Genomic DNA, 12,444 nt, shown 5'->3' with positions numbered 1-12,444 from the left:
GCAACTTGGTGCCGCAGTTTTCAACTTGCTTCATAATCTTTCTGACTTTCACACAAAGAAAGGCATTTTCATTTGAAATAAATTTCAAATATTTTACAAACTCCATCCTTTTCCCTGCCAAGTCACCAATTTCTTGGATAATGAAAGTATTCCAATGATCATAATATCCCATCCCCATGATATCTCATCACCATTTGACACAGCAAAGGTAAGCCAGTACATGAGTCATGTACAATTTTCAGGATGGTAGTTACAAGTTGAAATCTTCATCTTCCTTTGAGGAAAATATGTAAAACCCAAGTGAATTTATTATGGGACTATCTCTGAATCACCTCTAATTTTTGAAAAATTGTGAAAATTTTCAATGCTCTGTTTTAAACAACTAATTATAAAACCAGGTTGTGATACCATAGTTGCAAACCACTGCCCTAAGATCAATACAATTTCTCATATACTCAACTATTCATTTTCAGTACTTTTTTTTTTAACCTTGGTTCAACATAAGGATCCCATTTATTCTCTAGGAAATTCTGATTTAATTTTTAATATCATTGTCACCATCTTCACTTTCTGGGACATGAAACAATGAGTTTCATCAAATATGTAATTTGATGAAAATACTAAATACAATACTGAGTAACTGTACCTGAATAAAAATGTCTATTCTTCAATGGAAGAAGACATACATTTAGAAATTAGAACAACTAAGTTCCAAGTTGTTTTAGCACAGAGTAAAATAGATTCCATCAGCCAAATTGCAGTTTAGAAATCTCTTTGACTCATTACTAAGACAATCATTTTTTGAAATCAGAAACGCAAACTCAAATATGGATGTAAAGGGTTGAATATCTGTATTTTAAGGAAAAAGTAACATGTTTTTAATCAGACTTGAGTGTCATTTCATTACAATTCCCTTCCTCACTTGATAGTAACTCTGATTGAAAAGATCAATATACATCAATGTGTAATGAAAACTAGAATTTTGTACAGGATTTTTTAAATGTCGAAAAACTAAAATAAGGCCAATTGCAAGATATGAACTAAGACACACTTATATAAAAATCGAGGTACATAATTTCAGAGGCTTACCTGTGCATCAGCCAGCATGACATCTTTCAGCATGGGCTGGCCCTTGGGCTCACCATTTTCCATCCTCACATAATGTACCTGGTATCCTCTTATCTGGCCATGCTGTTTATTGGGCACAGGTGAGCGCCATGAGACTTTAACAGATGTTGAGTTGACAGCCTCCACCTCGACTTTGCGAGGAGGACCACTAGGAACTGGAACAACATCATTGGATAAAAGAAATTATAGGCACTTGTCCCACCCAATCAGAGCATTTTCTGCATTTTCTTTACTTAGGTTTCTCTTTTTCAAAAAATGGGTAAACCCACTATGTTTCCTTTGAAGAATACGAACATTTTCAACCAATGAAAATGCTTAACCAATCTGCTCTACCTTTTAAGAAAAGATCAAAAAACATGACCAATGCAAAAAAAAATGGAAGAAAAAAAGAGTATCAGAGAAATAGAAAAACATGTAAAAAATGTACAAAAGCCAAGGAAGATGCTTTGAGGTTCAAAGCATTAAAGCACAAAGAGGTATAGCATTGAAATAATAACAAAAACTGGCTGTTGATTGTTGTGTGTTTTTTAAAGGTTTCTTTTTAAACAGCAGAATAAAAAGATTCTTGATTATATGGATTATCTTCTCTTTTTTCTCATATCAAAGGTATTCCATACAAAAGATGCCAAAAATTGAATGTTGAGCATCAATGTTTCTGAAATATGTAAGACAAAAAGGCAACAAAAAGAAGGTAGTTTTGAAAAGTTAACTTCAAAATGTAAAAGAAGTGACTACAAAAAGCCAAGAAAAACACAGAAGACTTTAGATGGAGGTACAGAGACGGGCTGGATTGCAAGACCATAGGAGCCAACAGTCCTTTTAAAGAGAAGCAAATTACTGCATTGAGATTTAAAAAAAGAAAGAAAGAAAGAAAAAAAAAGGCCAGGCCGCAGCAAAGACAAGTCTTTGGCAAAAATACTAAAGCAACCGCAATCCTGGGTAAAAAGATGAGCAGAGAAAAAAGATTACTGTTAGCCTATTGAAAGACAGCAGACCAAGACTGTGTCAGAAGGGTGCAAACTGACGTAGCGGAGGCAACATACCATCTTCATCGGTTCGAATCAACACGGACAAGCTCTCAGGGCCAGGGCCGACATCTGTATGGGCCGTCACAGTGATCCGGTATTCAGTCCATTTTTCCAGTTGTTCCAAAAGGTATTTGGTAGTGTCCGAAGGAATTCCCAAAATCTCGTGAGGCTTGTCATCTTCCCCATCCACTGCAGTATACTTGATGGAGTATTCAGTGATAATGCCATTCTGTTTTTCCACTGGTGGAGGTTGCCAACTTACCAAAATACTAGTGGAACTTGGGCTGGTGCAACTAATGTCTTGAGGAGGAGCTGACGGCTCTTATTTTGGTAGTGAGTTAAAGGAGGATTTAAGTGAAAGGACAGGAGTGGTTGAAAAAGAAAATGATAAAACAAAAGAAAAGGCAAAAATAAATAAACGAACAATAAGGACAAAACAAAAATAAGGCTATGAAACTTAAATTCTAATGACAAATGTACCTTGGCTTAGTAATATGAATAAACCAAAAAAATGAATTAATGACCAAAAATAATTGTTAAATAATGGGGTGGGGGGAATATGTGAAAATGAGACCTCAAGATAATGGAGCCTCAAATAAAATTACCTACCTGCGATATAAATTCTTCTTCTAAACCAATCCCTCAGTATCTCCCACCCCTACTATACTGACTACCCAGCTTCAAAAAAGTTGCAAATAGTGCTAGCATTTACTTGAGGGTCTGACGGTGCTTCACAGATGTTGTTTCCAAGCTTTCCCTTCTATATTCTAGAATGAGGATGGTTTACATAGAGTACTCATTTGCGAAAGGCTTAAGTATGAAAAGTTACAGTAACTGCTAATGCCCTTCTACCAGTTCCAATTAAAAATAAGTAAGTCAACAACAAACCTAAGAGGGTTCACTCTATCTGGAAAACTGAGTTTGCCTGACCAGTTTTAATAATAATAAAAAAATGTTAACTTAACATTGATCGTAGCCCATATACAGTGAGCATGCAGAATCAATAAAGGATGAAAATGCAGAGTCCAAGGTTTACCTACCCGAGGGTAATGTCAGGCTTGTTGATTCTGACTGTAACTTGTACTTACCCTACGTCAGCTTTCAGCTTTTTAATTATAACTCTTCTTGAGACACCATTGCTAGTGAAGAATTAGACCCCACCAGCAAAATTTGGTAAAATCAATAATAATCATTTATCCCTTACAAAATGTCAATAACACAGTCATTAAAAAGAACTGTTTTTTTCAAACCCAAGTATCAACTGGAAAAGATATAACTTACGTGCAAAATTTCTTTCATTTTGTACATATTCATACAACATAGGGTTTATATTAGAGTTAAAAGATATACTTTCTTACTGCCCATTCTAAATTAAACTAGTCACTTTCTGAGCAATTATTTTCCATCAAATTAACCAAATATTATGATTTTAAAAAATTAAAAACCAATAAAAGACAGCACAATTACTACTATTATTTAAAACTTAATAACGTATGTTCCTAAAGAAGAACAAACAAGTGGGCAAAGATAATACAAATCCATATACACACACATATATTTTTAAAGTAATGTATATGGTACAGTGAATAAAGCAATCCTATGTTTTATATTTGAATGCGTAGTTTGGGGATTTCCCTAGACTTTGTAAATCTTAATATTTTGGAGTGCCAGGTGTATCCAATTGTTCAGGGGATTATCAGTCTTTCTTAATTTACGTGCCTTGTGTTCATTATCATAGTCAATCAAAATAAAAGCTCTCCGTATTGACAAAAAAGGAATCCTCATAGGACAGCCTTGTAAATTTGGAATAAGATTTGCAAAACCACTAGAATCTCATTTTTATTGATTCTGACTAGGGGTTCTTATGCCTCAAATTATAAATCTATTTTATATGCATTATCATTATTCATAATAAATTGAGTTGTTCATGTAACAGCAAGGACTCATTTGTAATTCTTTTTAAAAAGCTGATTTGGTTTTCACTAGGGCTATCTTCAGACCTCCTATTTTGTGAGAATATATTAAACACCATTTGAAAATTTTACTTTAATAAAATAAGGAATAGATAAGTGTTTGATGTGCTTATAAAAAGTCTATTCAATTTGTATGTACATATGTTAAAAAGTGAGGTTTGTAAACCATGTGAAATACAGTATTGAAGCATGTAACATTTCTCTTAACTAAATGCTTGGTTTTAAGAAATTATCTTCCACAATACTATTTATTAGCCTGCCTGGAATTCAAAGCAGACATACAGAGAATGCATTAATTTACATGCTTATGCCTTTAAATGAAAGAAAATTTTACGGGAATAAACAATAATCACTAACAGATTAAACAGGATCCTAATCATTTTCATGTGAATAATCATGCTTTAAGAGGGAAAAACATACATTTTATTATCAAAAAACCCTGAAAGTTTTCAAGTTTCTGTAGAAAATGAAATGGTGGAAAACTTGCTCATTTATATGGAAGGAAATTAATCTTTTAAAACATAAATATCAGGTTTGCTGATAGGTCTAAATATGAGGTCAACAGAGCATCTTCTTGACAAAATTCAATGTATTTCTATTATAGATATCTATTGTATAATTCACTATGTCAAAAAGCAAAGACAAAATGTCATACAAAGAAATCAAAAATAACTCAACACAACTCTTCAATTCAAGGTAAATAGTATTTTTATCAATGAATTGTAGACACTTACTAATAAAAAGCAATTAATAGTATTATAAGCCACCAAACTTTCCATCAAAAATAATCTCCTGTATAATACTTTATGCAAAACAATCTGCCCTGGGCACAATTAACCCCCATTGTGATAAACACAGCTATGCTTAAGGGTAACAGTTCCAAAAAGAAATTGAACCGGAGGAAACAAAATACAATTTAGAATTGCAAATATGTTTGCCATTATTCCATTGTTTCTAAATTTGTCCAGATACAGATTTTCTGTTAATGTTCCAAATTTCCACATGTACTACACACAGAGTTAATAAGAAACAAGTCATCAGAGCTGAGCTTTTCTTAGTAGAAACAAATACATGAAATAAGGACTTGTTTGTTTACAAAGCTAAAGCCTGTGTGCTTAAAAAAATAAAGGGTTTTTTTTTTTGTCTTTTGCAGTCTCTTTCATTTGCCAAGCCCTCCTATGATTATTTTGCAGGGTTCTCAATGTGAATTTTGCTTTAAAGCCTTATAGTTCATTAAACAGGGCTTGATCTAACTCCTTTTACCCACTTTTCACCCATGGAGGTCTACCACCTTCTTTAAAAGTCTTTCAATGTGGGAAAGTGGAATCTGTTATTTGGAACAATTGTGAGACCAAAATAAGTCACAGTTACACTTTCATCTGTGAAGTGTGATGCATACTAACCTAGAGACTACTAACTATTAATCATATTAGCAGGTTTGCCTGTTGGTGAAGGTGAAAGCTAGCAACATCTACCAGAGAAAATAAAAACGCAGAGAGTAAGCAAAGAGAGACACCTACTTGACTGCATGGTTCTAGCTGATATTTCTGCAGTAGAAGCACCCAGGCCTTGAGGGGAGCGTGCAGCCAGACGGAAATAGTATAAGCTATTTGGTTTCAGTCCTTGCAGCCTATATGATGTCCCTGGCTCAATGGTAATTCGTTGCTGGAAGCAATAAGAGAATGTGGTCATCTTCAGTAAGATTCGTGCAAATACTTTTTAATCACACTGTCTGGACTATCAGATTTGTATCATCAGGATTATAATCTCACCAAAATATCACCAAAGGAGTCAATAGTGAGTATTATCCAGGGCTATACTAAGGAAATTATATAATGAAAATATCAGTTTAAAAGGCAAGTTTCTACAAAGGTAACTGGAAGAAGGGAAGTCAGAGATATTTTTAATGTTGACACAGTTAGCCAGACACATCAGATAAGAGGAAGACTGAGAGTCCAACACCCATGAGTATGTTCTGCCCTTAAATGCATGTATGTTGCTGTGACACAGATCACAACAGAAACTGACACCTGCCCCTAGTAGTGGAATCTGCCCAACATGTGCAATTTTAATTGAACAGATATCTACTCATCTCCCATGACCTTCTGAAATCTCAATTGGAGGCAAAGAAAATATGACCAGAAGTAGCAACAGTAACCAGTATACAATTTACAAGAGGTTGCTATATAAAAGAAATTTGAAATTGCCTAGTTTTGATGGGATAAAAATCATGTTAGTCACTAAAGAAAGTTGAACAATTTATCGGAAACCACATTACTACCCTAGGTTGATCTAAAATAACTGAAAACCTTCCTTTCTTTGTGAATATAGAAACCTACAGCCAGAAAAAAAAATAAATAAATAAATTCACAAACTTTTGTGGACTTTTGAAATACGATTTTGTTAATCAAACGCCGCTGTTAATCAAATGCCACCGTTAATCAAATGCCATCCTGGCTAACTCAGTGAAATCCCGTCTCTACTAAAAAACAAAAAATTAGCCAGTGGTGGCGGGCGCCTATAGTCCCAGCTACTGGGGAGGCTGAGGCAGGAGAATGGCATGAACCCGGGAGACGGAGCTTGCAGTGAGCACAAATTGCACTCCAGCCTGGACGAGAGAGCCAGACTCCATCTCAAAAAAAAAAAAAAAAAAAAAAAAAAAAAAGAAGGAGAAGAAGAATTCAAATATAAAACTAGAGAAACCATCCCTAGGGTATTCTGGCTTACAAATACAAAAGTTTTCAGAAATTTCAGATCCACCAAATAAGAAATAACAGAATTCCCTCAATAAGCAATTGTAGAGCATAGTAGCTGAGCCAACATTCAAGCATCACAATTCTCCTTTACTCTTTGTATGTATGTGTGTATGTATGCATGTATTTTAGTTTGGTGGTGGTAATGAAGGTTTAAAATAATTCAAAGCTGATTTAAGCCTTATAGAAAACACCAATTGCTCAAGTTGTTATCATGAACACTTTAAGTCATACCAGCATTTCAACTATATAACTTTTTAAGTGTATTTTTTATTGGCTTTGTTAGCTAAATCTAAATTTATATTGGCTTTGTTAGCTAAATCTAAAAGCACTGCATTTAAAACCTATTCTTGGCCGGGCGCGGTGGCTCAAACCTGTAATCCCAGCACTTTGGGAGGCCGAGGCGGGTGGATCACGAGGTCAGGAGATCGAGACTATCCTGGCTAACATGGTGAAACCCCGTCTCTACTAAAAATACAAAAAACTAGCCAGGCGTGGTGGCGGGCGCCTGTAGTCTCAGCTACTTGGGAGGCTGAGGCGGGAGAATGGCGTGAACCCGGGAGGCGGAGCTTGCAGTGAGCCGAGATCACACCACTGCACTCCAGCCTGGGAGACACAGCGAGACTCCGTCTCAAAAAAAATAAATAAATAAAAAATAAATAAATAAAACCTATTCTTTTGAGATTCTGCTCAATTGAAACAGATGGAATAAAATAGTTTACAAGAACATATTAATTTATTACAATATCCAAATATAGTGCCATTAACCCCTTTTGTCCTAATGTTCCCCATTGGACTTCACAATAATAAAAGAAACATATTTATTACTATTATGTATTCTCATTTTGAAAATGTTAGATGTATCTTAATATCGATTTCTATAATGTATTCAAGCTGCACTCGAGAAGCAGTAGACCCTAACCATTAACAACACAGACTCTGGAACTTGATTGCCTAGACTCAAATCCCAGCTCTGCCATCCACTAGTGTGAGACTTTGAACAAATTATTTAACTTTTTTTCCATGCCTCCATTTTATTATATGTGAAACAGATTAATAAGAAAGGCTAGCTCCAGTGCTACTATAAAAATTAGATGCTTTAGAACAGCGCTATTAATGAGTTAGTTATATTGGTTTTCATTTCTCTTCAATGACGATCAATAATTGCCATGCCTTCTACAATCTGTTATTTTATTTGCACAGCATACTCAAATGTTATATACACTCACCTTCATACCAAATACTTTATAGCAAACAAATTAACATTTGCTATGGGAAATCTTCATAGCAAGATTCATCTAGCCAAGGACTAGTTCATCTAGCCAAGGACTTTCATTAACATATAGAGCTAATGTAGTCACCTGTCCCCACAGTGACTTAAATATTTTCATGCAGAAGAGAAAGACAGTCCTCAAGTCTCACTGAGTATTTATTCTTCTATAACCTGATACATCTATGGAACTTGGAGCTCTGTCAGAAGCACATTCCAATAGGAGCAAGAATTATTTTGTTTTGTTTTTCCCCAAAGCCTCCAAATAACCACTCTGCTGTTTTTGTTGCTGTTGTTTTGGATTGGGGAGGGGGGCGGTAAAGTTCCTCTTTTCAGTAGTAAATCTTTTCCATCAAGGTCCTCAATAGCTATCTGACCAACAATGTGGGTAAATACACAAAAATAAAGAAGTGACCCAACGTAAGGAATAATTCCCAGGGTGAGAAGCACTATAGTCTTACCTCCTCTCCATGCTCCCCATCTTTGTAGACCAGCTCATAGTTGGCAATGGTATCTGAGCGTGGAGGTGTCCAAGAGAGCAAAATACTTGTTTCAGACTCAGGTTCTGCTTTGAAGTTTAGTGGCTGCCCTGGTACTAAAAACAGGGAGGCAAAGGATTGAATTCACAATCACCAGGAGTATTCACAAAGTTCTTTCATAGTGTACCTGTTTAAACCTTTCGAAATCTGTACATATGTACCAGCTTAGTGGAAAACAAGCTCCTTTACATTGTCCAAGTTAACCTCTTTGTACACAGGGCAAGTACAATGTTATAAATCCTGCTCCGGAGTAGTAGAACGTCTACACAAGATATAGTAGAACTAACAAGTATAAAGTCTATTGGCCTCTGAATTTAATTTTAAGGAAAAAATTCTTTACTTCATGATATGGTTGTTAGTAATAAATAATATAATTTAAATAAAACTCTTGCAATATTGCCAAAAGCATAAGTGCTAAATACCTAAAAGTATTGTTATTTACAACTGAGTAGGAACTTACTCTCTAGCACTACATGTAACATTAAAAATTATTTCCAATTAAACTTATAAGATCCTACCTTTACTCCAATAACAAAACCTACAGGCAAACAGAATCACTTAGCATTTTGTCTTACCAGCCCATATTTTGAAAAAGAGGTGTAAAAAAGGAAAAACAAAACAAAACAAAACTCTATCACTTACAAATAATTACTTCTAATCTCTAAACTATGTTAAATTATTTAATGCATTACACCTAATACAAACAAAATATCCCCCCTAGTGCTACAAAGCTGAACTACTACTAAAATTAAGACGTTTATAGAATACTACTTATCAGAAATATGGTAACTTAAAGAGATCATCTATAATTCTGTTAGCCACGTAATCTATTTGATAGACAATCTGGAAGAGCTGTTTATCAGCTGTAATAAAGAACGGAAAGTCTATTCGGTTTAAAACACCTTACTCAAATATACTAGAATAATTACTAACCTAAATGTCCTAGTCCACACCTGAGCCTATCAGTTCCCCTCTATCCCTTACACACAAGGCTGAGTCAGGGTGTCACTGGCACATCTAACAGTACATTGTTCTTGGCCACCGTCTGCTCTGATTGGTGAGTGTCCATGCTTTCCCAATTGTAAAATATTTTGATCATTACCCTTGATATTATGGCATGTCTCACTGCTCTGTGGCTGAACATATGTTCACAGTCCCTCAAGTTTAAATGAGAATTCCATTTATATTTAAAGAAAAAAAGAAAACAATAATACTCCACAGCAGAGGAGTTAAAAAAACATCTAAAGTGTACTTTAAAACATCTAAAGTGGCAACTTCAGCAAAAACATTTTAAAACACATACAATACAGTATAATTTGTAGTTGAAAAGAAGACTTTGGAGAAAATGTATTGCTTTCCTTTTCTGTTATAGTTATGTCTCTGTAGTATAGCTTTTAAAAATGCCCTCTGTTAAAGCAGTCTTCAAGAATGATCTGTAGAATCCCTAATGATAATTTTATTGCTCTGGTAAGTCAGCGTGTGTGTGTGTGTGTGTGTGTGTGTGTACAGGAATACATGTTTGGACTGATGCTTAAGGTCACAAATAATCAGTGCTTCCTATTTCTAGTTGCCTTCATCATCTTTTCTCTCTCTCTTTTTAAAAATCACAGGCCTTGAAAGTCTCATTGATTTGATGTCTCTGGGAACTTACTTTCTGAACAGAGTATCATATTTTTTTCCCCAGGACCTGCCCAGTGGGTGACCTAACACAATCATTTAGATTGAAAGGCAAAAGAATATAAAACATCGAGAAGCAAGAAGCAGAGGGACAGAGGGGAACAAAACACAAATAGGCAAATTGCAAAGCAAATGGAAAATGCATTATTTCTAAAAGGGAAATACCGAAAGCACTGGCAGGGGCAACAATGGAAACAAGAGTGATCAGATAGATGGGAAAATTATGATAGGATCTAATATTCACATGATGAAAGGGTTTCTCAGGCTAAAAATGCACACATATGCCTATGTATGCAGTCACTGATTTTTTTTCCTAGTTGTATCTGCTTCTTTCTTTCTCCCAATTTCCTGGGAAACAAGAAAGTCTGTGTTAGCTCCTGACTCAAACCAAACCGGAGTACAGTATGGTCAAGAATCAGAAACACAGAAAACATTGAAGGGCTGCTCTCAGGATAATAATTGCCTCTTATGCATTTCTTCCCTGCCTAATGCTAATAATAAATTGACATTGATTGAAAACATCTTGGAAACCTAATTAACTTTTTCTTACTTAAACTGTTTACTTTTTGCTTTTAATTTGTCTTGAGGAAATTCCCAGTTGGTCTCAATATTTCATTCTTGTTTAGTGACACAAGCTTCGTCTGATCATGTAATTCTGTTTGTTTCTATTAAGAGCCCCTTCCCTCTAAATAATGACTTAAGTAGACACATCAGCGTCTCAGAGAGTACACTGTCCTTTTTATTCTTGCACAAAGCTAAGAGCTGGCTAGACAACTTGATGCAAAGTGTCTTCATCTAATGTACAGGGGGTTCTCTCCTGTTCTTTCCTTATCCTCCTTTTGAAATGGTTCGGAGGGTAACTTCATGTATTAGATGTTAAACTCGTGGTACAGGCTTAGGCATGGTAACTCACATCTGTAATCCCAGCACTTTGGGAGGCCAAGTTGGGAGGATGGCTTGAAGTCAGGGGTTCGAGACCAGTCTAGGCAACACAGCAAAACCCTGTCTCTACAAAATAGTAAAACTTAAAAATATTAGTTGGGCATGGTGGAGCATGCCTGTAGTCCCAGCTGCTTGGGAGGCTAAAGTTAGAGGATCACTTGAGCCCGGGAGGGTGAGGCTACAGTGAGCAATGACTGAGCCACTGCAAACAACCCTGGATGACAGAGTGAGAATCTGTCTCTAAAATAAATAAATAAATAAATAACGTATAAAATAAACATGTGATGCAAACACAAATGCTTGGAGGTGTCAGGTAATTTAGAAGAGTGAGAAGGCCATAAGGGGCCTGGGGCCCAGTGGCGCGTGCCCCCCACCTGAAGAGGAAGCGCAGGCCATGCTCAGTGACAGCAGGCTGCTGCCTTGTGAAATGTGGGCCCACTCTTGTCCCAGCCTCAGATTTTCTTCACAGAAGTTGATCGTGAACCTTCCAGGTAAAACCTTTCCATTCTTAATTACTGAAAATTAATTGAATTTTAAAAGCACTGTATGGGGCAAAAATGTGTCTACAGGCTAGATTCAGCATATGGGTCAGGGTTCTAAACTAACCTTCCATGATCTCAGGCTCCAGACTCATCAATGGCTTAAGGGTTTACTACCCACACTTCCTCGGGAATTGAGGGTGTACCTGATGATATCACTTCCTCAGGGCATTTCATCATATTTAAACCCACCACCATGAAGCGGAGGATGCAAAGGAATTTTTAAAAAAGGTATAAAATGAATGTATTTTTAAATTCCCAACATATTGGTCCTAATAAGCATAATATATGTATATAAGAAAACACTTTAGGGGCTACAGACTGTCATATTTGTTTTCTCTGTAACACTTGAGACAGGGGAGTACTTTCATTATCTGTCAATTGAATTTTTATACCAAATATTGTGTCTACAGAGGTCCCATTTCACATTACTATTAATGTTTTCTCTCTATATATGTTTATATGTATTTATATATACAAATGTATAAATGTAAATATTTACCTACATTTTATTGATTTATTTAGTTAGTTTTGAGACAAGGTCTTACTGTATCACCCAGGCTGGAGTGCAATGGTACAATCATGGTTCACTACA

General features: G+C 35.6%; 1 protein-coding gene across 37 annotated transcripts in view; it reads right to left on the bottom strand.

The window, feature by feature from the left end:
• Positions 1–12,444, bottom strand: part of PTPRD (protein tyrosine phosphatase receptor type D) — a 2,337,809-nt gene that overhangs the window by 186,389 nt on the left and 2,138,976 nt on the right. For 23 of the 37 annotated variants that reach the window (XM_050761934.1, XM_050761936.1, XM_050761930.1 and 20 more), the window contains 4 exons: positions 8,614–8,747; positions 5,650–5,794; positions 2,172–2,477; positions 1,090–1,283 (listed from right to left, as the gene is read on the bottom strand). In XM_050761934.1, coding sequence (XP_050617891.1) covers positions 1,090–1,283; positions 2,172–2,477; positions 5,650–5,794; positions 8,614–8,747 — 779 coding nt within the window. The remainder of the gene's footprint in view (positions 1–1,089; positions 1,284–2,171; positions 2,478–5,649; positions 5,795–8,613; positions 8,748–12,444) is intronic. The other 14 variants (XM_050761960.1, XM_050761961.1, XM_050761962.1 and 11 more) reach the window with 2 other exon arrangements.

This window comes from Macaca thibetana, chromosome 15, assembly GCF_024542745.1.
Source record: "Macaca thibetana thibetana isolate TM-01 chromosome 15, ASM2454274v1, whole genome shotgun sequence".
Classification (NCBI taxonomy): domain Eukaryota; kingdom Metazoa; phylum Chordata; class Mammalia; order Primates; family Cercopithecidae; genus Macaca; species Macaca thibetana.
Note: the sequence above shows the minus strand (reverse complement) of the source record. Positions and strands in the feature narration are given on the sequence as shown.